The following is a 23,571-nucleotide window of genomic DNA, read 5'->3' as shown; positions in this document are numbered from 1 at the left end:
TTAAGAACTCCTACAGATGTGGCAACGCAGTGCGCAGCGCGTATGCACATGCACATTGGCCAAAGTTTAGCCGATCGTTGTTCCTGCAAGGCATACAGTTTTCACTTGCCAACTTTGTAGTTTCTGGAAAAGTGCGCTAGGTGTTTTCTTATTCAAGAAAAAAGATAGAGGTATCTCTGATTTCACCCGGAATGCAGGGAAACTGCCAGTAGGTAAAAAGGAAAGCTTGGTACGGATTTACATAGCATATATCCGTCCAAACAAAGTGGATGCATAGAGTTCGATATGCGGATCAGGTGGTAGGTTACTTCGAATATCCGAGGCTCACGTCTTGCCAAATTCCATTTTTTCAGACATGCAGATTAGGTTGGTGGCTTGAGTATCTAGATCAGGTTAAAATAGGCGACTCAGGTAGCAAGCTGATCACGCAACTACCCGAGAGAAGCTTTTATAGAAGATGTCTACATCATGTCGCCCGTTCTCCGCATTTGGTCTGTGTCGAACATCCTCTGCAGAATAGACTTTGGCGCATAAGCGCGGAAAAGGACTTGTCGGCAAAAAATAGCATGGGCGCAGATTGAGCCGCTGGGGCCACAGACAGGAGCTCATCCAAGCCCCTTGGTGAAGAAGACAAAGTATGAAGCATTCCATAGAGGCTACAATATTGAAGAACGTCCGCATCACCAATGTGCGTGCAGAAATACCGATTTTTGCGCGCCTAAAGTGAGGGCTGATTTCCAACAGGAGAAGAATAGACAAACAAAGTTTAGACCAGCGGAGCGTGTTAATAAACGGACTCAGTGATGAGTTTTTATTTTTCTTCTCCTAGCTTTCTTTCTTGTTGAGCGGCAGTATTGTCTCAGGTCATTGTTCTCACTTGGTACCATGAATGTTGGGCCACTTCTTTTTCCTGTCCCCTTTGTCGTGGCCAACCAGAATCTGTAGGCGTGTGCGCAACCTTGTGCGGGATCATAGACCAATCTACATGCCTGGACATTTTTAGACCTACTACTGTTTTCAGTAATAAGAACCATGACTGTCAATCTCCACTGCCTAGCTGATGTCTGTCTTATTCCCATTGGTACCGGGAAAACCTCTGTCCTGGATGAGGTGGCAATCATAACCAAATTGGCTCGCAATTCTCATTTGGAATGTACTTTGCATTCTGCTGGGACTACCATAGCAGGACCATGGTCTGAAGTCATGGAGTTGATTGGTCAGTTCCATGTGGTTTTGCACGAGAAGGGTGTTGTTCGGATCCAAAGCGATATCCGGGTTGGTACCAGAACAGACAAGAACCAAAAGCCGCAGGACAAGATTGATGTTGTGGAGCAGAAGATCAAGAATTTATAAATTGGAAAATCTACTATTCATGCTCGAAATGTAATGCTAATATGTATTGTAGGACACAAAGAGAGAAGATAACGATGTCACTGTTTCTTTCTTTATGAGGTGTATACGTTTCCAGAACGCTTACATGGCCAACTCGGGACTGCTCGCTCGCCGTCTCACATAGTTTAGCTGGTCTGTGCCTCCAGCTTGCTGAATAAGACGTTCGGTGATTTTCTTTTCTTTCTGGAGTTCCTCCACTAATTTCTCGTTGACACCCATGGCCAGAGGATTTTGCCAGAACATCTGTCGTGTAAATTCCCGGATTTCGGCCAGCGTGTAGCACTTGCCCGTGGCCTTGTATAATTCCAGAGCAATATAGCGCCATTTCTCCATTTCTGCCGAGTCCAAAAGCTGCTGAAGCTGGTTTCTATCTTCAACTGTCCAACTCAGGCTGTTGTTGTTCCCTTGCTGACCAACAATCACCTGATACCGGTTACGGGCTGCCAAATACGATCCGACACCAGCTAGGTCAGCAATTTCAACCCACAGGCGTCCTTCTTTCTTCAAGCGGACAATTATGGAGTCCTGGAGCTTGGTAAACTTGGATTTCCTTTTGGGCCGTCGCTGAGAATTTAAAAAAGAAACGTCTGGACGAGTGGGCGCTTTGCTTAGCGGAGGCACTGGCAATTCCATTTGAAGCTGTTCAATTAGAGTCAAGTTACTATTGGGTCCACGAACCATCATTGGAATCATACCCATACTATTTGTATTGTCTAGTTGGCCCATTTGTGGCACTGGACCTTGATTAATCGGACTAATTTGAGAATGCAGACCTCCAGTTTCTCCCTGATGGAAAGATGTATTTGGCACCTGCCCCGGTTGAGCCAGATTTGGTTGCATTTGACCCGAGTGTAAGGGGCCAGCTAAAACCTGGTTTGTTCCAAAAACGTCTGGAGCCGCCTGTTGGAAGTACTGTGGGTTTTGGAAGGGCATGTGTTGAGACTGGATCATCTGAGGATATTGTTGAACAGGGGCCTGAGAAACACCTCCAATAGCAGACTGGGGCAACAGTTGTTGAAGAGGTTGCAGCAGAGGTTGCATATGATAGCTTTGTAACCATGAAGGTTGGTTTAAGGAATGATGCATTGGAGGATTGGATGAGTTTGGATAGTAAGCGGAACTCGTATTTTGGATAAACTGTTGTTGGCCAGAGTAGGCGGGGTTATAAAACCGTGAACTGTCGAAGTCTTTTTGACCTGATCGCTGTTCGTTGTATGTCATCATGCTGAAATGAGCCTGGGCAGGCCAATAAAGGGCTAAGGAGGAAAAAAAGAATCTGGGAAGAAGTGTTGGAAACTAATGAATTATAATAATACAACTTGGAGTTAGGCGGTGTTAAATATATTATTGGAAATGACAAGCTCAAAATTAAAGGAATGAAAAGAAAGAGCCGGGTTATAAAGGAAGGGAAAACCGGCAACCTTGACCTTTTTTTCCGTGGGGAATTGCATCTGTTGATATAAGAAGTTAGGCTCTAGTTACAAGTCTCAACGTACGCTCCCACTTTTTCCTTGCATAGAATGATGCTTGCAGCTCCATGCACGCTGTGACAAACAGATGAAAAGCAGGTGGTTTCCCCAAGACTTATGCAGTCAGAATTTACGACAGTTTACGAATACGTCCTTCTCTGGGGGAGTGGCAGCATAATTCTGCATAAGTGGCGTATTGTACATGAAAAGAACAGCAAGCGTGCATGTGGCCTGTTGTAAAATAACGCGGCTTCGCAGCTGTCGCCAGCAAGGCCAGAAGCAAAAAAAAAAAAAAAATACCAAAAAAAAAAAGAAAATACGTCTCTGCAAGCATTCAAGTGAAAAATATGAATAAAGGGCACAGACAAAATTATCACTAGTCACCCTTGCATGTTGGAACTAGTCAAACAACCTTTCGTTGTGCAGTCCATTGTTTTCATTTCTTTTTCGTTACATCACACAGATGCATGCTCTCGAACATTTGGGCTTTTTAGCGCAGGCCTAATATTACATCTCTACGTAACAGTGATATTCTGTGATGCGGATCATGATCACTTGTTCACACAATATGGTAAGTGCCCCCTGTCCTGCGCTTAACAAATACCACTGGCGCATCAAAGTGGTTGAGGCATGCAGCTGCATGTAGGTTTAGGAGTCGAGCGGCATGAAATCCCGAAGAGGAAATCATGTCGTGTATTTGAATGTAATTTTCTAGGACCAAGAGGGAACAAGACAATTATTTTGGCGGATTACCTTAGATCTCGACATTTGGGTCGAAGGAATCCTTCAGTGTTGGGCGTAGTTCTGCCTTGTTACATGTCGGATTGCTTTCCTTGAGGTTACACTTTATCTTTGTCGTGACGCTAGAAAATCCTGCAAAATGCATTAAGTATTTCATTATAATAATTTCGCTTACAGAGATGAATGTATTCCTGTGTCAATCACTAATGAGCCAAGGAAAAAGAGGAGTGTATCGATTGACTTGAATCATTGCATTTGGTTTGATGCTGCAGCCATTGAGAAACCAGTCCTTGGATCTTTGATTTACCCGATTCTATCACGCGAATGACTAGTCATGAGAGAAATTACCCCCCTCACATAATTTTGTTAATGCAAAAGGTTCGACCATTAGATTCAACAATTCAATTTGTGACCACTCTGAATTGTACGAAAAATGATTAATGCGAGTATTACACCTGTTACTATGACGAGAATGCAGCGTAACTGCAGCTCTTTAGTAAATGCTTCATCAATTTGCGACGCGCAGATTTCTTACATGTGTACACACTTAAAATCCCGAGCCTTGAGCGTTTTAAGACCATGTTAGTACTACTGGCCCATTTGCGGAACTATACATTTTTACTTGATTTCTGAAATTGCAAAAAACATTTAGTATAGCCTGCGATGGTTTTTGAACAAAGCTATATTTAGGATAGGAGACGTAGAAGCATATAATACCAAGTGGATAAATCGCGAGAAAAAGTGTGACTCAAGGAGTGTCAGTTCATTTTAGCCACAGGTGACAGATTTTCCTCGGTTCCTCTCGGTTATCTAATACTAGAGATCTTTTTAATCTAATTGCATTTGTCCAATTGAAAGTTTCGCTCTTCTATCGTAAACGACTCTGGCTTCCTCCATTACAAGTTGTCCACCCCTACTGAATAATGATGGGCGATGTATGTTTTACGATTTTCAACTTGACTTAGCCAATTCCAACCGTTCGTCAACGTTCTTTCAATACATCAGACAAACAGGCGAAGAAAACAAACTAAATGAGAGTCTGCTACGCATTAAGCAGTTGTTTCCCTTCCAGGCTACCGTCTCATGCTTATTTCAAATTTACTGAAGGATAGAGAATAAATCTCCTCTCCACTACTAGAAATTTCAAAACTACAATTCAGCGAACATTCTTTTTAAAGCGTCAAGTTGTGTGCAAAAGGGGATAGAGATCAAGACAATGCCAGACCCGCTTTCCCACTAATCTCTAATAAATATGTTTTGAAGTACTCGAAACTCACAAGAGTAACGGCGCTTGCTGGAACAGTGCGTGCTAGGTTAGTTATATAGCCAGCATAAAAACCTTTGAAAGAATCTTTCTTGTAGATCCTTACACATTCTTGTAGCATTTTACCCCTCTTCTCGCCCTTACTATTCGACTGCATTTGCATTCTCGTTCGTAGGATCTCATGAGGATATGTGATGGTGCTGGCTATCATCTTAGATACAGAAGATGCGACCAAGAGTCGTCCTAGTCTATAATCATCTGTGTGACGATTGTTGTCAACATGGAGTAGTTTCTTCAACGCTTCATAAACTGGGAAGTGGATTCCAACATGAACTAATCCCAACAAAGAGGGGATTAGACCACTATAGAAAACTCGTATACCTTCATTTCTGTACATTTTACGAAACGCGTCAATGGTTCCCTTGTACACAACGTCTTCTTTTCCAGTTTGTACCATGAGTCTTGTCTTCACAACCCAAATAGGGTTCACAAGACACGAGGAGGATATTCCTGCTGTGATGGATGCGGCAAAGTGGTTTAAAGAATCAATGTTGATTCCAAATGTGCGAGAAAAGTAACCAGGATAAAATGCTTTTGCTCGCTCATAAACTGTAAAATAAATTGCCCAGGTGGGCAAATACCCAATAGTGACAGGCACAACACCTTTATAAAGGCCACGAATTCCTTCTTCCCGAAAGATAGTGGCGAATGTTCCCAAAAATCCCCGATAATGCGATCCAAAACCTTGCGCTTGCAATCTTGTTTTGACAACATCAAGAGGGCACACTACCACACCAGAAAGGAAGCCTGAGGCAGCACCGGCTAATGAAACAAGTTGATTTTCGGACATTTTGGTTATGAAAGCTGGAGGCGTCAACTGACCAAAAAAGCCAATCTTATGCTTGACCGGAAATGCATTTTCTTTCGAGATTCGAAACTCCATTTCTTCTCCATGGATTATATCCGAGAAGTCACTGGACTTTCGCTGGCCCAACTCAGTTTGTGGGGTTTTCGACATAACGACTTAGTAAATATAGACAAATCAGATGCTGAGAATGGAAAAAATGGAATATTTTGGGGCTTGCGTGGCACGCAAGCGAAACGATGAAGCAAAAAAAAAGATGTAAGAAAAAGACAAGAGGAGAGGACCAGCTATATGTGCATGTCTCGTGGAGCAAGATTAGATAAAACGATGTTCTAAGCGTGAAATTGTGGGATCAAGATGCCGAGTGAACGAGAGGTACGGATGTCCGTACTACGATAAGTAGCCAGTCAAAGACGGATGATTGGAGGAATAGAAAAAAAGAGTTGTTGGCATCGCAGGATGAAAACAAAAGTCACAAGGATATACTAGAGTAGTGCCTGAAAGGAAACTAAGTGAATTGACAAGATTGCGTGGAGTACTAGGCAAAGTGTCCCAAGAACGTTTTGATGAAGAAAAAGAACTCCATATGAAAATGTGTTCGAAGCCTAACCATCAGTTACTAAAGATTTGATTCAACATATACAATTGAGCAATGACAAGTTGCAAGAAGCCAACAGCCGAAACACTAAATATGCACTTTGCCGGTCCCGCTTAATATGTTTCTGTCTGCAGGCTTATCGGCTCAAGCGGCTCAGTAGCAATGAAATAAAAAGGAGACCCTTGTCACGCAAGTAGTTAGAACAATTCTAGTTGAATTGGATTAAAAACCGCGGCACTGTTTAGATTGTTCCTGCTGCTCTTTTTCGTTTCTCATCAGAACTTTTGAACTTTTGAACTTCAGTATATTCAATGGCTAAAGATAATCTTGCAGACGCCATTGTGCAACCTGTGGCAGACAAAATATCTGGCATCACCAATGAACCCAAGAAGGGAATTACCTTATTCTCCAAAGAGTACTATGCTGCTTGCACACTTGGTGGTATCATCGCATGCGGACCTACCCATTCTGCTGTCACCCCGCTTGATCTTGTGAAATGTCGGCGTCAAGTGGATTCGCTGCTTTACAAGTCGAATATCCAGGGATGGAAGACCATTATGAAAACGAGCGGGGACTCAATTTTCACAGGTGTGGGTGCCACATTTATTGGATACTCTTTGCAAGGAGCGGGTAAGTATGGGTTCTATGAGTACTTCAAGAAGACGTACGGTGACTTTGTCGGCCCAGAGAACTATGCCAAATACAAGACTGGCGTTTTCCTTGCAGCATCTGCTTCTGCCGAGTTTTTGGCGGACCTTGCCTTGTGTCCTTTAGAGACAATTAAGGTGAAGACGCAAACGACCATTCCTCCATATGCCAAATCAGTTGCCGAAGGCTACTCTAAAATTGTCGCTGCTGAGGGAGTTGCAGGCTTGTACAAGGGATTGGGTCCCCTTTGGGCACGTCAAATCCCTTACACAATGGTGAAGTTTGCCCTGTTCGAGAAAACTGTGGAGCAGATTTATAAGTTCTTGGGGAAACCAGCGCTGGCGTATACTTCATTGCAACAGACTGGAGTGTCATTCTTGGGTGGTTACATTGCAGGTATTTTCTGTGCCGTAGTTTCACATCCAGCTGACGTTATGGTGTCAAAAATCAACTCTGATAAGAAAGCATCGGAGTCCCTTGGCCAAGCATTATCACGTATCTATGGCCAGATCGGATTCAGCGGCATCTGGAATGGATTGCCCGTGCGTATCGTGATGATTGGAACATTGACGGGTTTCCAATGGTTGATCTACGACCTGTTCAAAGTCTACGTGGGATTACCCACCACGGGCGGCCACTAAATATGCTAATACACACTCAACTCCACACATTCTTGAACAAGTCATCGTCGAGAGGCGTCTGCGAGTAGGTTCCAGTCCACTTTGCATCGCCCCATTCATTATTGCCGATGTTTAAACCTGCAAGCGAGTCTGCGACGTTAGAGACCCCGGATGGAGTAGGAGTCTTGGATTGAGACGAAGACAGAATTACTGGCTGGCTCTGACTAAAGCTTCCAGGAAAGTTCAGGCTAGAAACAGAGTTACTAGGCGACAGAAGACTAGATTGGGAAAAACTTGTCTGAGAAATGCTTGTCTGGGTGTGCAAATTTGTTTGAGAGCTCTGGAATATCGGTTGCTGGAAGCCCTTCTGCAGGTGATTCGCCTGTGGTCTGGCCACGTGAGAAGTGGACAGTTGAGGCGACGAGTAAAGCGACAAGATGGACTTTTTCAAATCTTGACGGCCAGCACGTGGCTCAGGCGCAGGCGAGGGCAGTGGAGACGATGTGAACAGCCCAAAATCGTCTAGAAGCAGACTTGCATCAGCATGCGTCTGAGTACTTTGGGTACGAGATGCGCCTTGGGAGATATTGGCCGTGCGAGCAGCCTGAGTCTGAGGATGCGGTTTAGCATGAGCCTGAGACTTAGTATGAGTCCTGTTATGGGCGTGACTTGAAACGTGATTCTTTGTAGGAGCCAGGGTCTGCGCAACGCTCAGAGTCTGATGTGCTGCGTGACTTTCGGTCACAGTCGGAGCCAGGGCCAGTGGGCTTGTTCCACTGCCAACCAGTACGCGCAGCGGATCTGGCTCACCCGACGCCGCCCACTTTCGCATGTCGTACTTTGTCCGGATGAAATTTTCGATCTTCAGCGCATCAGGAACATATCCCTCTGGCAATTTAGCTTCCCAGTAGGCGTTGCACTTGGCGTTGCCCCAACGCACCATCGACTCGACTTGCTCATCCGTCCACGCGTCTAAATCCACTGATTTCACCCGCGAGATATGTGTGCCCATTGATCTGTGAATACCCGAGCAGCGAATACATATAAAACAGCCCAAGTTCCATGACGCCCAGCGGGGATGGGTGGCAGTCTTGCAGTCGACACAAGTTTTGTTTGGTGCTTCCCGAAGCAACTGCTTGAGAATAAGCTTGTGCTTCTCACTGTGGGTTTTCCTCGACGAAGGAAGGGCACTCATAGTGGAGCTTTAGTATGTGAGGTTTATGATTCTTGATCGAGTTTGGGCGAGCGCGGACGATGGTGTACGGGTGCACCAACCAAACATTGTTGCATCCAACCCATGGTGGCTAACATTTTTTTTTTTACTTTGCCTCTGCTGTGCATGCTCTATTGCAACAGAAGTGGAAGTGCGTAGGCATGCCCCAAGGAAGAATAAAATGTTTTCGGACATTAGGATCGATGCAAACACCCACTGCATAAGCTACGGAATGCATCACCTGCACAGACGAATAATTTTCACGCGTGGAAGCACCTTCGGCCTTTGGTGATGTGCCGAAGATGCTGATCCATGTATATATTCCAGCACACGCCAAGAAATGGGTTGCAAGTATAAAATCTTTCAGAGGTATAGATGGCGGCTATTTGATAAGGGCCCACTGTTAACTTAAACTAATTGCTGTGCCGTATATGAACAAAGACAAGCATGGAATAGGGGTTTCATTGTTCTCGAGACAATGCATGGAGTTTCCGGAATTTGGGGCAGCCGGGTGGCCGATCTAAACCTGCTACAGAAAATAATTAACCTGCAATGTAATGGGGCAAAGGAAAAAACGGCGCCGGCAAAATGTGCCGGCTAGACCGTCATATCTACAGGACAACTTAAGTCTAGAAAAAATACCCCAGGCGGATGCTGCTTGTCAATATGCAAGCTAATTGAGGACGCACAAACATCAATTAATACACACTGCATCAAGGAAATGTCATTTTCTGTGAGGAAGAGAGAGTTTTCATTGGGGTGTTGAATCTTAAGGTGAAACTATGGCCCCCTATTCTATATGGGGCCTCCTGTCCGACCCCTCAACTGTGCGGGAAAACTTGTTGGGGAGATCCTGCAAAAGGAATGTATCATTGTGAGACATTGAGTGTGTGCAGAATGTATTGCGTAGTGCACGCCTCACACCTGTAGGACACCCATCGATTAATTTAAGGCTGTTGACCAGAACCTCCAAGTTCCATAAAGCGCCTTTTTTTTGGCCCTTTATTAACTTTCCACCAGCCTCCACTACCCGAGCATTTATCCAAAGACCTGGCATCGGTGCTCCCAGCCATATATTCCCATTGATCCTGATATATTCTACATAAACATTTCGACATATCATGGCATCCACATCGAAGAGCCCGTCGATTTATAGCCTTAGCCAAGTCAGCAAACATGCCACGCCCACAGACCTCTGGGTCATCATATACAATAACGTGTATGACATTTCGGACTTTGTCAAAGACCATCCAGGCGGAGCTGAAGTGCTCTTTGATTGCGGTGGAGTCGATGCGACGGAAGCATTTGAAGATGTCGGCCACTCACAAGATGCCGTTGATATGCTTGTGCCCTATTACGTCGGGAAACTAGCGCCAAATGAGTGCAAGGTGTACCGACAACAGGAAGAGAAGATTGCTACGACGAAAATAAAAGCGGCGCCAAGGCTGCGCAAGAAGCCTGATCCAGCAGGATACCGTGCCTTAGCTGTTGTGTGGATGACTTTGATTCTGATGACAGTATTGGTCGTCCTCGGCTTGCAGAAGATGCACTGGATCAATATCACCAGCAAGTAGTATACTACCGCAGCTTTACCCGACCGCAACACATCTTCCCCTCTGCACCATCACACATTTGCATATACGGACTTTGAAACATCTCTACACACTGTCCATTAACTTTTACTCAAGTTACTTGGCCCACTAGTCTTTGGTGGTATTTCCACCCTCACGGACATAACAGCGCCACAGGACTGCTATGCAGTCCGCCCGTATTTATTGTCTAGTATAACTAGCCCACCTTTTTGGATATCAGATCGCCCGTAGAAGCTCCGAAACACTTTGTATCTAATACGAGTTGCCTGTCTAAGCCAGTCATGTATGCACCATTATCGCAATGGGCCGTGCGCTTGCGAGAGCATGAGCTTACAAATGCCTGCATGTCTTTGCCCATACTGCCGCACGCTACTTTTCCATAGAAGCATATGTCTCAAGGACAATAATCATTGCACCACAACGGAAAACAACACCACAACAAAGTCTCAAGTTGACACAACTGCAACCTTAAGGAAGACCGAATCAGATTAACGCTCCCTAACCTCTTTAGAAGAAGTGTCACCATCCTCTCGTCTCAACCTAACATAACATACCCCCCTCCCCCATCCAAGCGTCCACATACATCTGTTTTGTCCGAAAACATAAAAGTGCCATGTCCTTCAGCGAAAAGAAACACTGGCAGAAGCCCGATATTCCGCAGCACCCGCGTGCCCACGATGCTTTCGACCTCAACGAACAAAATGTCTTCTTGCTTGACCAGCAGGACTTTTCACCACTACACAACCCAGGCCAGCCAGTTAACAACATGATGTTCGCTAGGCCCTCTAACGCGGCTTATATTGCGGCCGACAATGTTCCTCAAGCAAATCCTCTTTATAGTAACAGCTCGTGGAGCGACGATATGTCTTTACATCCCATGCCGGGTGCCATTAACATGGGGTCCATCAGTTCAGTGTCTTCGCCTCTGGTTGGCCCACCTGTTGTCCAGTCCTCGCCTGAAAACATCCCAAAGCGACGTGTACGCGGGAAACCGTTTCTAAGCGAACAGGAAGCACGTTTGATGGAGACTGACGATCTGCAACTTACTGAAATCGAGTTGGGAATCAAGAAAAAAGCGCAGAATCGCTTAGCCCAGAGGGCTTTCCGCGAGCGTAAGGAGACTAAGCTCAAAGAGCTTGAAACAAAACTCCTTGAGAGCGAAGAGGAACGCGATAAACTCCGCGAGCAGCTTGAGGCAATTCGACTGCGGCATGCAGTGTTAAGCACAGAAAACAGCGTCTTGCGTAGTGGGGCAGAGGCTTTATGCCCACCTCAAGAGGGGAACACAGTCCACAAGTTCACATTTCCAAAAACACAAGAACAGTTTATTCAGGATATGATGCAGGGAAACAACACACACCAGGTAAAGGCTGAAACAGTCAACAGTGTTTATGAGGAACCTCGCAACCTGGGTCGCAAGCTATTAGCAATAGGCGCTGTGTGGGACTATCTTCAGATCAAGCAGGAAGAGGAAGCGTACGAGAATGTCGATATGATGGAGGTAACCATGCTTTTGCGTGGAAAAGAAAAATGTCACGGTTACGGACCAGCTTATCCTTTAGAAGAGGTAGAAGATGCCCTCCGCAAAGTCGCTGCGCGTGAACATCACCAGTCGTACTTTTGAAGTTGTTGCCTCTTGAAAAATGGAAGGAGAAAATACCTCGGCTTTTGAAACCATCACGTCTTGAACACTCCAGGCGGTCATCATACCAACTTGCTCTCTGAATTTTGGGTATGTTGGAATTATTATTAACATCTCTGCCAGTTAATATGAATATGTGAGTTTCCACTGTTGCACGTCCACTGTGGACTCTGCACTGAATTTGCCTTTGAACTCTCGTTTTTGATGATCATATGCAATCGCTGTCGAACTATCTGGCAAACAGGTTGCATGCTAATGAGATATAAGTGCCGTGTCAGTGATGCAATTGACTTGGTATTGATAAATAATGGTTACGTACCAGTACGTTTCTTATCATATTTATAAGCTATTGTGGCATGAAGACCGTTGATGGTTAGCGAAGATGAAAGCAATACAGTGATCCATTCTTGATGCATACAAGCGGAACATAGAGTATCGTGTTCTGGTTGATAAAAGATGCGAATTCCAATCAAGAATGGCCTGTGACTTGCATCTATGTGTATCCTTCGTTTGAGTCGTACTTTGGATATCGACTCTGTGATTTAACTATCCGGTTCTCATGCTAACCACTTGCAGATATGGCAGACCTCTCCCTTGAAATTAACATATCGAATACCCCACTTCTTAAGCGGCTATGCTGGTATTACAGATCATGTAATTGGACTCAATGGTTTTCTTTGTATGGAATTCTGATCGGCAGGGCGTAAGTATTTCCCTTCTCAAATAAGAAGTGGGAAAATGAATTTTACTACTGCCGTACCCTTCTACAAGAAAACATTACGCATCGAATATTTTGGTCTACTTAAGCCTCGCCAGCCATTCATTCTTCTCAATTTTAGATAGATTTACTTTTGTATTTTAGTTCCAAGGTCAGACATTGCAATATTCTAAACTAGTGCGCGGCGCACTATCCTCGAACTTTCTAGAAGATTGTGTACACGCTGATATAAATCTCATAGATCGACGAAAAGATTGTGATACTCCAACATCGAACTAATGTCTGCCGAAGAATACAAAGCTCAGGGAAATAAGCACTTCGCTGCAAAGGAATTCGATCAAGCAATCGAACAATTTACCAAAGCAATCGAAGCGTCGTCGTCTCCAAACCACGTTCTCTACTCCAATAGATCCGCTTGTTACGCCTCTTTGAAAAACTTCACAAAGGCTTTGGAAGACGCAGAAAAATGTGTGGAAATCAATAACTCGTGGGCTAAAGGCTACAACCGTGTTGGAGCTGCCCAATACGGTTTAGGAAACTTCGAAGATGCCAAAAAGGCATACTCCACTGCTTTGGAATTGGATGCTTCCAACGCCATGGCCCAGAGCGGCTTGAAAGCTGTGGAGGACGCTGAAAACGCCAGAAACGCCCAGCCTGATTTAGGTTTGGGTAAAATGTTCAGCGACCCTAACTTGATTACCAACTTGAAGAACAATCCAAAAACCGCGGAGTTGATGAAGGATCCTAACTTGGTGGCTAAATTGTTACAAATCCAGGCCAACCCACAAGCAGGTATGTCTACCATGTTAAGTGACCCAAGAATGATGACAATCATGGCCGCTTTAATGGGTATTGACTTTGACATGCCCACTGACGAAAAGACCCAAGAGAGTTCCGCTGATTCCTCAAAACCAGAACCTAAGGCTGAACCTAAACCAGAAACTAAGCCGGAACCAAAGGCTGAACAAAAGGAAGAGGCTAAGGATGCAGAGGACGTTGAAATGGAAGACTCTTCTAAGGTTGAGGCCGAAGCAGCAAAAGCTCAAGGTAACACATTGTACAAGCAAAGAAAGTTCGACGAGGCAATTGAGCAATACAATAAGGCATGGGAACTTCACAAGGATATAACATTTTTGAACAACAGAGCTGCTGCCGAATTTGAAAAGGGCGATTATGACGCTGCTATCGCTACTTGTGAGTTGGCTGTGGAAGAAGGCAGAAGCTTAAGAGCTGATTATAAACTCATTGCAAAGTCATTCGCCAGATTGGGTAACTGTTTCTTGAAGAAGGATGACCTCGAACTGGCTGCTAAGTACTTTGATAAATCTTTGACTGAGCACAGAACCCCAGACGTTTTGGCTAAGTTGAGATCGACCCAAAAAGAAATCAAAGTGAGAGAAGCTGCTCTGTACATTGACCCAGAGAAGGCCGAGGAAGCTAGATTGTTGGGTAAAGAATATTTCACGAAGGGAGACTGGCCAAACGCCGTTAAGGCATACACCGAAATGGTCAAGAGAGCTCCAGATGACGCTAGAGGCTACTCCAACAGAGCCGCTGCTTTGGCTAAGCTAATGTCATTCCCAGATGCTGTGGAAGACTGCAATAAGGCTATTGCTAAGGACCCAACTTTCATCAGAGCTTACATTAGGAAAGCCAATGCTCAGTTGGCAATGAAGGAATACTCGCACGTTATTGAAACATTGACAGAGGCCCGTGAGAAGGACCAGGAATTGAATGGAGGAAAGAACGTCGCTGAGATTGATCAGTTGTACAACAAGGCTGCTTCTCAACGTTTTTCTGCCATTGAAGGTGAAACACCAGAGCAAACTATGGAGAGAGTTTCAAGAGATCCAGAGATCGTTTCTATTTTGCAAGATCCAGTCATGCAAGGTATCTTGGGCCAGGCTAGAGAGAATCCAGCAGCTTTACAAGACCACATGAGAAACCCTGCCGTGAGCAAGAAAATTAATACCTTGATTGCTGCAGGTGTCATTCGTACCCGTTAAGAATGCTAAAATGGCATATAATGTCCAATAAACGTGAGCATAATGTTAAATTTAATTGTATGCATATGAGAAACTATAAACCATTATCAAAGAAGAAGTTAGGCATATTCGTCATTTCTCGAGCCCAGTAGCCCATGTAATTTAACTCTTCCTCTCCCGGCATTTCATTCCTCTTATCATTAAATTCTGGTTCCATGATATTTGCCACGGAGGGGCTCACTCGCGGGTTATCATAATCGTTTCGATATTGATCTGTATTCAATTTTGGTGGGGATAATCCGTTTACGTTGCTCTTCACGAAGAAGTTGTTGAGAGGGGCTTGGCAAAATATCTGCGTCATGTTCGTCAGACCATTAACTTTCTTGAAAATGTGGGGGTATTCTGTTTCAACATGCTCGAGGTGTACTTTCAAGACTGCATTTGTTTCCAATACATTCATGTTATTTTGCTTTTCGACAACTTTTATCACAATCCTTAAGATGACTCGAACCAAGAGATCCATGAGTTGAAAACGCATGTAATGTAATCTTGTCACTTCATCACGAGCAATGCTGCCAAAGTACCCAAAGAAATTCAAAGAAACATCAATTAGTAAGCTCAAATCTTTAATCGTTTCCTTATCATTAGTGTGGTTCATACAGTTAGCACATAAGTTCATGGCCGCCAGGAAAGGGAAAATCAATATCCAATTCAAAGTCAAGAACGGCCAAGTTTTTCTGTCAATAATCCTAACCAAGTGCAAAATAGTTCGGGCACTGTCTAATGATAAACGACGGAAATCAGGTTTCTCATAAGATGAATTGATCGTTTCTTCCACAATAACTTGCCACGGTACTCTATTAATGGTCATGAGATGGCTAAAGTACGTCATACTCAAGACCATAGCACTGACATTTTTAAAAACTAACCCGCTGCTTATTTTTTGGAGCATGTCATCAAATCCTGGTTCGTTAAAAAACTTTGGCCTGACACTTTCATCAATCGAATTCAAAAATTCAAACAGCTTAGTGTTGAGAAAGTCCACAATTTCCTGGATATCTCTCACGCTTTCAAATGCCAATGATCTGTTGAATAGCTTATAAAATGCCATGAGTCGTAGCTGTGCTAGACGACGGAAAACTTTAAAGATCATAATCTCATCTTCTAGGGGACAACCAATACAGGAGGCATTGAGTTGTTGGGAAAGCTGGCCCTGAAAGAGCATATCGTAACGAGATTCGATTCGTTCAATCACAGAATCGTCTTCCAAAGTCAACAAAGGCGGTTTGCCTAATCTATAACATGTTTCGACATCCATATACTGGCATACAGCCAAAAGCTTGAGTCTTGCTAATTGTTCAGGCTCCAGCAAATGAGCAGATGTTTCAAACCTGTGTAACCCAATGTCTTGCGCATATCGAATGGCTAGAGACACTAAAGTAAAGTTAACGTCAGAGAACACCCATGACGTTTCCAAATAAATAGACATTATAAGAAGAGCTTGGATAGATGGAAAACCCTCACTTATTGCACTTATTCTGTGATAATAATAAACAGAATTCATGAACATCTCCTCTTGGAGGCTCACTAATTGTGAAGTGCTGAGAAGGCTCAACGAAGGACAATCACCACACATCGACGCAGCCATAACCTCTCTATCTGTTGCTAAAGACAAACAAGTAGCCAAAATCAAGCTCATTAGCATTAGCTCAGAGTATGAAGTATTCAATTTTTGTGCAGAATCTTTAGAAGCATAGTAACTGTTGAAAAGGTTTATGGCAGTGCTAGAATCACAGATCAAGTTGGCCACATGAACATGTTTGTAAAAACGTAGAAGTTCAAAAACGAGTTCCTTATTCTCTGGGAAGACCCCCTGTCTGAGTTTAGCAATATCACCAGAAGCGCATACTTGAGGCTCGGACCACACGCTTTGAAAAGCATTCTGCCACGCATCAAAATAGTACGGGAATGTCAGAAGGGGAACAGTAATGTCATAGTCTTCCAGCAGAAGTTTCGATCGGATATACTCTGTGCTCTTCTCGCTGAAGATGGTGAAACCAAAATGGGAACCTTTGTAATGAGTCATAATCCGAGCCGGACTGGACTTCATGGAATGATCTAAAGACTCATTTATGATCGACTTGCACTGCTGAAAGAATTGCGTGCCCGGCTTTTCGTTTTGAAATGAGGTGCTTCTTGATTGATAGTGTTGTGTATCACTGTAAGGTGACGTTCTTGTCGAGTCAGGCGAACCTGCTTGGGGCGCAGGCAGGGAACTGCTGTAATATACACCCGGTGCATCAATCTTGGTTGCTATCTTCAAAACCAACTCTTCTAAGCGAGAGAGCCGGTCAGATATGCTTTCGACTTTCTTGACGCGGGACTTCCTCTCCTTAGATCCTTTGTAGACACATTCGGAGCCGGAGTTTCTGCAATTTGCACATTCTGGCTGGCCATCGCAGCGGATTTTCTTTCTGCTGCATTGAGCACAAGCTTTAGCCACCCGCAGACGGGTTGGGGCCTTCAGTACTTCGGACAGTATGTCGGAACCTAGTGCAAGATCGAAATAATTTCAGCTACAAGATCCCTTCCGAGAGTTGTACCGATGTTTTTGATGCACAATCTGCAGAGAGAATCTAGTAAAAATAGCAAAAGGCTGGAAACAATTAGGGATATGGATCGTTAAATAAGCATTAGTATAAATACGACTGTTAAGTCTAGTCTTCGCGCACATTTGGGATAGGCACACATAATGATACAATGGGGTCTAAAGTATGCACTCATGTGTCAAAGAAAAAATGGGGAAGTTGATTTAGCTGTGAGTTGATGAGCGAGTCAATCTCGTCAAACTGGCCTCCGAAATTCTCTTCGTCATTATTGAGGTGCATCACATTGGCCAATTGTTCATCAGCAAGACTTAATCCAGGATCTTGGTTGTGTTGAGAACTACCCAGCGAAATCACCTGGCCATTGTTGGTGTCACATGACATCATGCATTGGGATGCTGGTGAAGGGGTGTTTTCTATCACTTTTGAGTCAGAAGAAAACGGCGATTTCGCATTGAAGAATATGGCAGATTTTGCGTTCTTTTTGAGGCTGTCAGAATCGCTGTAAAGCTCGGGGAACGTTTTCTGTGTAGGAAACAAAATGTCACGGAGACTGGAGTCTTCTTCAATGATGGAAATGCCCAATTTCTTCTCAAGAATTGTAATGGTCACCTTCAAAATCGTCTTGATGAGAATCAGGAACAACGAGCTTACTCTTCCAAGATCAAAAGGTCCCACCTTTTTACTCAGTGTACGGTGGTTGAAAAATTTGACCGTGACATCAATTAAAAGGCGTAAGTCCGAAATTGCCTCCGCTGAATGTGGTGAGTTCATGCATGTCGCCAGTAGATGAAGAATAGCAGTAACAGGGAAAAAGATGGCCCATGAACTGTATGAACCTTGAAAGGACTCTTTTTCTAAGCCCATAATAATATGAAGAATTGTCCGGGCGCTATTGAGAGAAAGGTTTCTATAACCTAATTTAAACTCTTCGGGCACCTCGGGAAAAGAACAGATTAATGGTAGACGGTTTATCAACATCATATGTGTAAAATATGTGAGCACACATGTGAGGTTTATCTCGTCTGCTTGTGACAGGACTTCCTTCATTGGTTTGAAGTTTGGATCGTTGAAAAAGACTGGGCGAATGTTCTCCGGGAGATTCATCGCAATTCCAGCCATTTCCAGGTTCAACACATCCAAGTTTTCTTGAAGCTCTGCAAACGTACCCAACCGCGCAGTTGCAGAGAAAAGCCTTATGTAACTCTTGAAGCGGCACTCAAATATCGCTAGAAAATATTGCGAAGTAGCAAACAGCATGGGATGAGCTTCACCAAGAAAATTGTGGCAACCTTGAAGTTCACGGCTGATGTCATTGTAATTGACAATAGGCACTTTTCCCGTTCTGTAGCATAATTCCATGTCCATATACCGACATAACGACCATAAGTGCCGCCTTTCAAGAGCTGCTTTTTCAGAAAGATGGGCATAGGATTCAATTCGATGAAAGCCAAGACCACAAGCAACCTTAATTGCCAGAGTAAGAATCAGATAACTAACTTCAGCCACAACACAATCTTTGTCAACGTAGTACACTAACATTAGCAAAGCCTCCACAGACTCCTGTCCTTCACCAACTATACTGATTCGATGGTAATACGCCACCAAATTAGCCAATAATTCGTTTTGTAGGTCCCAAAACTCGTCTTCGGTGAAGTAAGACCCAGCTGGCGGAGTAGGGGCATTAGACTTACCGGCTGCCTCTGCATGGGACGCAATAGCCATAAGAAACGCCACAGTCATTCTCATTAACGTCGAAACTCGAAACACAGGCTTAGAAGATGACTTTCGAGTATAATAAGCATGAAATAAGCTTAAAATCGACTCCGGTTTCATGTTATCTGTGAGACATAACGGCCGATAGTGAGTCTCCAAGAGCAGAAACACCGCTGTCTGGTTCTTTGGAAAAGGGTTCACCAATATACGAGTCTTAGCCTGAGCATCCATTGGAGTTGGATCAAGCCAATGCAACAAGAAGTTACGAGTCTTTTTCTGGAAGAGAATAGGCATGTTGCGGAGTGGGAGCAAAATGTCACTGCTTTCAGGTCCGAGATGGCTTTCCATCCACGCAAGACTAGATGGAGAGAAAATGCCCACCAAAGAATGTGCCCCAAAATAAAGTTCAGTCGGTTTGAGAGCTACATTGTCTTCTCGTGGCAATTCCTCTTTGATCTCCATCGAATCATCAGATTCATCCGAAGATGAGCAAGTCAGTCCATCTTCTGGCGCGACATGGTCGTCAGAGAGACCAGTTCGCTTATTTAGCGCCAGAACTGCCGCTTCGAGTCGATGCACTCTCTCACTGAGATACTCGAGTAATTTCTTCTGGTGCCTGGCGGAACCGCCGGTTTTGCCCGTCTTCGGCTGCCGCTGCTCATAGACGCACGGAGCCTCATCTGTTAAGATACAATTGCGGCATCGAGGTTGGCCATCACAGCGGATTTTTTTCCGACGACAAGCGTTGCAGGCGACACGAGTTCTTTTGCGAGTCTCGCTTTTCATTGTTCACGGAATGCGTAATTTGGCGATATGAAAAATGAAACGCAGTCGCAAATGTTCGGACCCCAACGTTGCAAGCAAGTCAAGAGACGGTTGAAAACCTGATGAATTCGCAGACTGTTTGTAAGATATGACGCAAACTTGTGGATATATAGGTCTTCCGTGATGCATGGCATGTCGCATAACGCCCTGCATGGGGATGCAGGGTTTGGAGTCTGGCTCCATCATGCGCCGAAGCGTAAAATCGGCCTTGACGCAGCCTTTGGCTTCCCCATGAATTGAGCGATGAACGTCACCTAAGATATTGTCTCAGCAGCAAATAACGTCAGCATGCGCGGGATTCTCGGAAGGCTTGAGCGCAGAGAAGAATGGTGTTTAATGACGCAGCACCAAATCCTAGTGTATTGTCAACCGTTCACATGACGGAAGTCGCACATTTTTCGCTTAATGAATAGCCCTTTTAGGTATTCATCTACAGTATAGAAAATTGTTTCTGATTTCGAGATGTGGGGAACATTTGTAGGTGGGACACTCTGCTTCGGATTTGGTACGGGGCAGAGTATAGAACGGAGCAAACTTCAATGCATTACATGATACGGCGGAGATAGATTATGACATGCTGGCGAGGAAAAGCTGTGCAGGACGATGACTTGGGTCCTGATCTTGAGCGTTGGATGCAAAATAACCGCAGATGGCCGCTGGCCCTATTGTTAACGGAGTAGAAGTTGCTCTCTGTACCTTTAGGAATGACTTTTCATGCTACTAGTTTGCTTGCGTTGCGCCATTGTCACAAATCATTCACTGACAAAAGGTGCGAACATTGGCTCTTTTTCGGCTTTTCGGGCAAATGTACTTGCCGCTGAATAATTGACGATGTTATGGATGAGGAGATAAGCAGTTACGTAGACGGAGATAGTATATGCCGTTGAAGCATGTGGAGTGCATAGATGGCCCAACGCCGTCCGCTATCGGCCGTCGGCCATTAGTCTCGGGACGGGAACATTTTTATTACCCGGGACGGGAACCAAGCTTCCGACAAAAGAAAACAAGTTGCTAGTGACTATGTCAGTGTTTCACTCGAATGTAAGGCTATACGAAGCTTCTTTCACATTACTAATCTGGGCAAAAAATGTTGCTTTTTCAAGATGATCCAACAAAGTGTATGTTGAGAGGGCATATAACGCGAAAAAGTATACGAATGTCAATGTATGATAGCATTGGCCCACGCATGACCAAGTGACTCCATTGTTGAGGACATAGCCTCTAATGAACAAACGATACCATTTAACGATATATACCGTTTTTGCTCGCTTTTCTCCACACGGCCATTTTATTTGCGTCTAGTGCGCTTCGTCGCGTGGAAAACATGGCGAGACTGCACAATCATCAACGTGGAAAAGTTTGACTCTCTATTGTACTACTGACCATGGCAAGTAGAAATCCCATTTTCGCCAACAAAGAAGATGCAAACGCTCGCGAGGCTATTAAGCTCTATGAGAATAAGCAGTACAAAAAGGCTTTGAAATTGATTGACCAGAACTTGAAGAAAAACTCGTCGCACGCCGAATCTTTGGCTTTAAAAGGCTGTTGCAATTACCAAACTGGCCACAAAGCTGATGCTGAATCCTATGTTCTCAAAGCACTTGCTAAAGCGCCAGGAAATTACTTGGTTAACCACTTGGCTGGTATCTACTACCGTAATGTTGATAACTACCAAGAGGCAGCAAAATGGTTCAAAGCTGCTGTGGACAATGGTCTGAAAAACACCCCCATCTATAGAGATTTGGCGTTGATGCAATCACAAACTCGTGATTATAAAAACTTGCGTGAATCGAGACAAAAGTTTTTGGAGAGCCAGCCCGGTTACCGTGCCAACTGGACTGCTGTGGCCATTGCCCACCATCTTAACGAAGATTACGATGCTGCTGTGTCGACGTTGGATAAGATCGAGGGAATCATCAAAGAACACATTCAAGAGCAAGATAGGTACGAGCACAGCGAGTGCTTGCTTTACAAGAATTCCATTATTGCTGAATCTGGCGACTTTGCTCGTGCCTTGAAGGATCTTGAGGAAAACTCAGATGAGATCAGAGATCGCACAGACTTCTTGTCTTACAAGGCCAAATATTTGGTTGCATTGGGCAAACGTAAGGAGGCTTCTCTTGTTTACCGTCAATTGTTGCAGAGAAATCCCGACAATGCTTCGTACTACAATATGCTCGAATTAGCTTTAGAGACTCCAGCGCAATCCTTTGATCTTCGTTTGAAGTTGTACGATAGGTTGGCCCTGTTTTATCCTCGTGCTGATCCTCCTCAATTTCTTCCGTTGAGCTTCTTGCCAGCTTCTCATCCCGAGTTCCGCAAGCGTGTTTCCAACTACATCTTGTCTCAGTTAAAGAGAGGAGTGCCAGCTACATTTGTCAATGTGAAGCCGTTGTACAAGAACAGTCAAAAACGCGAGATCATCGCATCGGTTGTTCAAGACTTTTTCGAAAACGATGTTCCTCTGTTAGAACCTACTGTCTTTGTATGGACTTGTTACTTCTTGGCACAGCATTTCTTGCATGTGGGCGACATTGCATCTGCAGCTTCTCTCATCGATCAGGCGTTGGAGCACACGCCTGTATTGGTTGAGTTGTACATTCTCAAAGCAAGAATCACTAAGCACCAAGGCAAAATCGTTGAAGCGAGTGACATCATGCAAGCTGGCCGTGCTTTAGATTTACAAGATCGTTTCATCAACTCAAAAACAGCGAAATACCTCTTCCGTGCAAATAAGGTGGATGAAGCCATTGATTGTATTTCTCTCTTCACGAAATTGGAAGAAGGTGCTGTTAATGGACTTAAAGATTTGCATCAAATGCAAGCCAATTGGGCGTTAGTCGAAAGTGGTGAAGCGTATGCCAGACTCTATAAAGAGGAATTGGCGAAATTACAAGAATTATCTCCTGATGCGGCGAACTACTCCGAAGTAGCTGATACTTGTGATATCTACCGTGGTTTGGCCTTAAAACGTTTCTTGGCAATCTTAAAAATCTTCAAAAAATACCGTTCTGACGAGTTCGACTTCCATTCCTACTGTATGAGAAGAGGTACTCCACGGGACTACGTTGAGACTTTGCAATGGGAAGATCGTCTTCACTCTACACCTATTTACATTCGTGCCGTGAAGGGCTTGACATCCCTTTACTGGGAGGTCTGGGAAGCTCAGCAAATCCAGAATGAAAAGGAGGACGCTAAGGACAAGAAGAAATCTAAGAACAAGAAGGCAAAACCTCTCAACATTAAGAAGAAGTCGGAACTTATTGCCAAGGTTGAGTCCGTGAAGAATGATCCTGATCCTTTGGGCTCAAAAGCTCTTTCAGACTTGAAGGAGAACCCCAATATTTTGGCGGAGTTGGAAGTTTTTTCAAAGCAATTATGCTCCGAGGCTAAGAACTACCGTTTCTCGTGGGAACTTTCCTATAAGTTGTACAAAGCCGAAGCGAAGTATGTTTTGGCTTTACAAGCACTTAGATCTTGGGTCAGTATTGTTGACCCAAAGCACAAAAAGTTGAGAGTTGTTGCGGACAAGGTATTGGACTTGAAACATACATTGGAAAACGATAAACAAGCAAACCCTGCAATTGTCAAAGTGGTGGAAAAGGGGTTGCAGAATGCTTTTCCTGATTTGGAGAAGGGTGAGAGCCAACTACTCGAAGTCTACTGTCATTAAGGGA

The 23,571-nt window shown here is 44.2% G+C and overlaps 11 protein-coding genes across 11 annotated transcripts; 6 read left to right on the top strand and 5 right to left on the bottom strand. All coding sequences in view use genetic code 12, as the record gives it.

Annotated features, from left to right (window-relative positions):
• Positions 1–1,032: 1,032 nt before the first annotated feature.
• Positions 1,033–1,353, top strand: ECM15 (Ecm15p; the record flags this gene model as incomplete). The annotated part of the gene is made up of 1 exon (XM_002616869.1): positions 1,033–1,353. The coding sequence occupies one exon, from the start codon at positions 1,033–1,035 to the stop codon at positions 1,351–1,353; it is 321 nt and encodes a 106-aa protein (XP_002616915.1).
• A 120-nt stretch (positions 1,354–1,473) lies between these two features.
• On the bottom strand, positions 1,474–2,616 carry AAF1 (C2H2-type transcription factor AAF1; the record flags this gene model as incomplete). Its single annotated transcript, XM_002616870.2, has 1 exon — positions 1,474–2,616. The coding sequence occupies one exon, from the start codon at positions 2,614–2,616 to the stop codon at positions 1,474–1,476; it is 1,143 nt and encodes a 380-aa protein (XP_002616916.2).
• Positions 2,617–4,810: 2,194 nt separating this feature from the next.
• FOB63_005431 (NAD+ transporter) lies at positions 4,811–5,884 on the bottom strand (the record flags this gene model as incomplete). Its single annotated transcript, XM_002616871.1, has 1 exon — positions 4,811–5,884. The coding sequence occupies one exon, from the start codon at positions 5,882–5,884 to the stop codon at positions 4,811–4,813; it is 1,074 nt and encodes a 357-aa protein (XP_002616917.1).
• A 756-nt stretch (positions 5,885–6,640) lies between these two features.
• PIC2 (Cu/Pi carrier) lies at positions 6,641–7,618 on the top strand (the record flags this gene model as incomplete). The annotated part of the gene is made up of 1 exon (XM_002616872.1): positions 6,641–7,618. The coding sequence occupies one exon, from the start codon at positions 6,641–6,643 to the stop codon at positions 7,616–7,618; it is 978 nt and encodes a 325-aa protein (XP_002616918.1).
• Positions 7,619–7,634: 16 nt separating this feature from the next.
• AGE2 (Age2p) lies at positions 7,635–8,792 on the bottom strand (the record flags this gene model as incomplete). The annotated part of the gene is made up of 1 exon (XM_002616874.2): positions 7,635–8,792. One exon carries the CDS (start codon positions 8,790–8,792, stop codon positions 7,635–7,637), a length of 1,158 nt encoding a protein of 385 aa, XP_002616920.2.
• A 1,139-nt stretch (positions 8,793–9,931) lies between these two features.
• FOB63_005428 (uncharacterized protein) lies at positions 9,932–10,384 on the top strand (the record flags this gene model as incomplete). Its single annotated transcript, XM_002616875.1, has 1 exon — positions 9,932–10,384. One exon carries the CDS (start codon positions 9,932–9,934, stop codon positions 10,382–10,384), a length of 453 nt encoding a protein of 150 aa, XP_002616921.1.
• A 631-nt stretch (positions 10,385–11,015) lies between these two features.
• FCR3 (Fcr3p) lies at positions 11,016–12,026 on the top strand (the record flags this gene model as incomplete). Its single annotated transcript, XM_002616876.2, has 1 exon — positions 11,016–12,026. One exon carries the CDS (start codon positions 11,016–11,018, stop codon positions 12,024–12,026), a length of 1,011 nt encoding a protein of 336 aa, XP_002616922.1.
• Positions 12,027–13,040: 1,014 nt separating this feature from the next.
• STI1 (Hsp90 cochaperone) lies at positions 13,041–14,768 on the top strand (the record flags this gene model as incomplete). The annotated part of the gene is made up of 1 exon (XM_002616877.2): positions 13,041–14,768. One exon carries the CDS (start codon positions 13,041–13,043, stop codon positions 14,766–14,768), a length of 1,728 nt encoding a protein of 575 aa, XP_002616923.2.
• A 73-nt stretch (positions 14,769–14,841) lies between these two features.
• Positions 14,842–16,857, bottom strand: FOB63_005425 (fungal specific transcription factor domain-containing protein; the record flags this gene model as incomplete). The annotated part of the gene is made up of 1 exon (XM_002616878.2): positions 14,842–16,857. One exon carries the CDS (start codon positions 16,855–16,857, stop codon positions 14,842–14,844), a length of 2,016 nt encoding a protein of 671 aa, XP_002616924.1.
• Positions 16,858–17,527: 670 nt separating this feature from the next.
• FOB63_005424 (transcription factor domain family protein) lies at positions 17,528–19,855 on the bottom strand (the record flags this gene model as incomplete). Its single annotated transcript, XM_002616879.2, has 1 exon — positions 17,528–19,855. The coding sequence occupies one exon, from the start codon at positions 19,853–19,855 to the stop codon at positions 17,528–17,530; it is 2,328 nt and encodes a 775-aa protein (XP_002616925.2).
• A 1,423-nt stretch (positions 19,856–21,278) lies between these two features.
• FOB63_005423 (peptide alpha-N-acetyltransferase complex A subunit) lies at positions 21,279–23,567 on the top strand (the record flags this gene model as incomplete). Its single annotated transcript, XM_002616880.2, has 1 exon — positions 21,279–23,567. One exon carries the CDS (start codon positions 21,279–21,281, stop codon positions 23,565–23,567), a length of 2,289 nt encoding a protein of 762 aa, XP_002616926.2.
• Between the last annotated feature and the right edge of the window lie 4 nt (positions 23,568–23,571).

The sequence above is a fragment of the Clavispora lusitaniae genome, assembly GCF_014636115.1.
Source record: "Clavispora lusitaniae strain FDAARGOS_655 chromosome Unknown tig00002663_pilon, whole genome shotgun sequence".
Taxonomy (NCBI): domain Eukaryota; kingdom Fungi; phylum Ascomycota; class Pichiomycetes; order Serinales; family Metschnikowiaceae; genus Clavispora; species Clavispora lusitaniae.
This window is presented reverse-complemented; position numbering and strand designations above follow the sequence as displayed.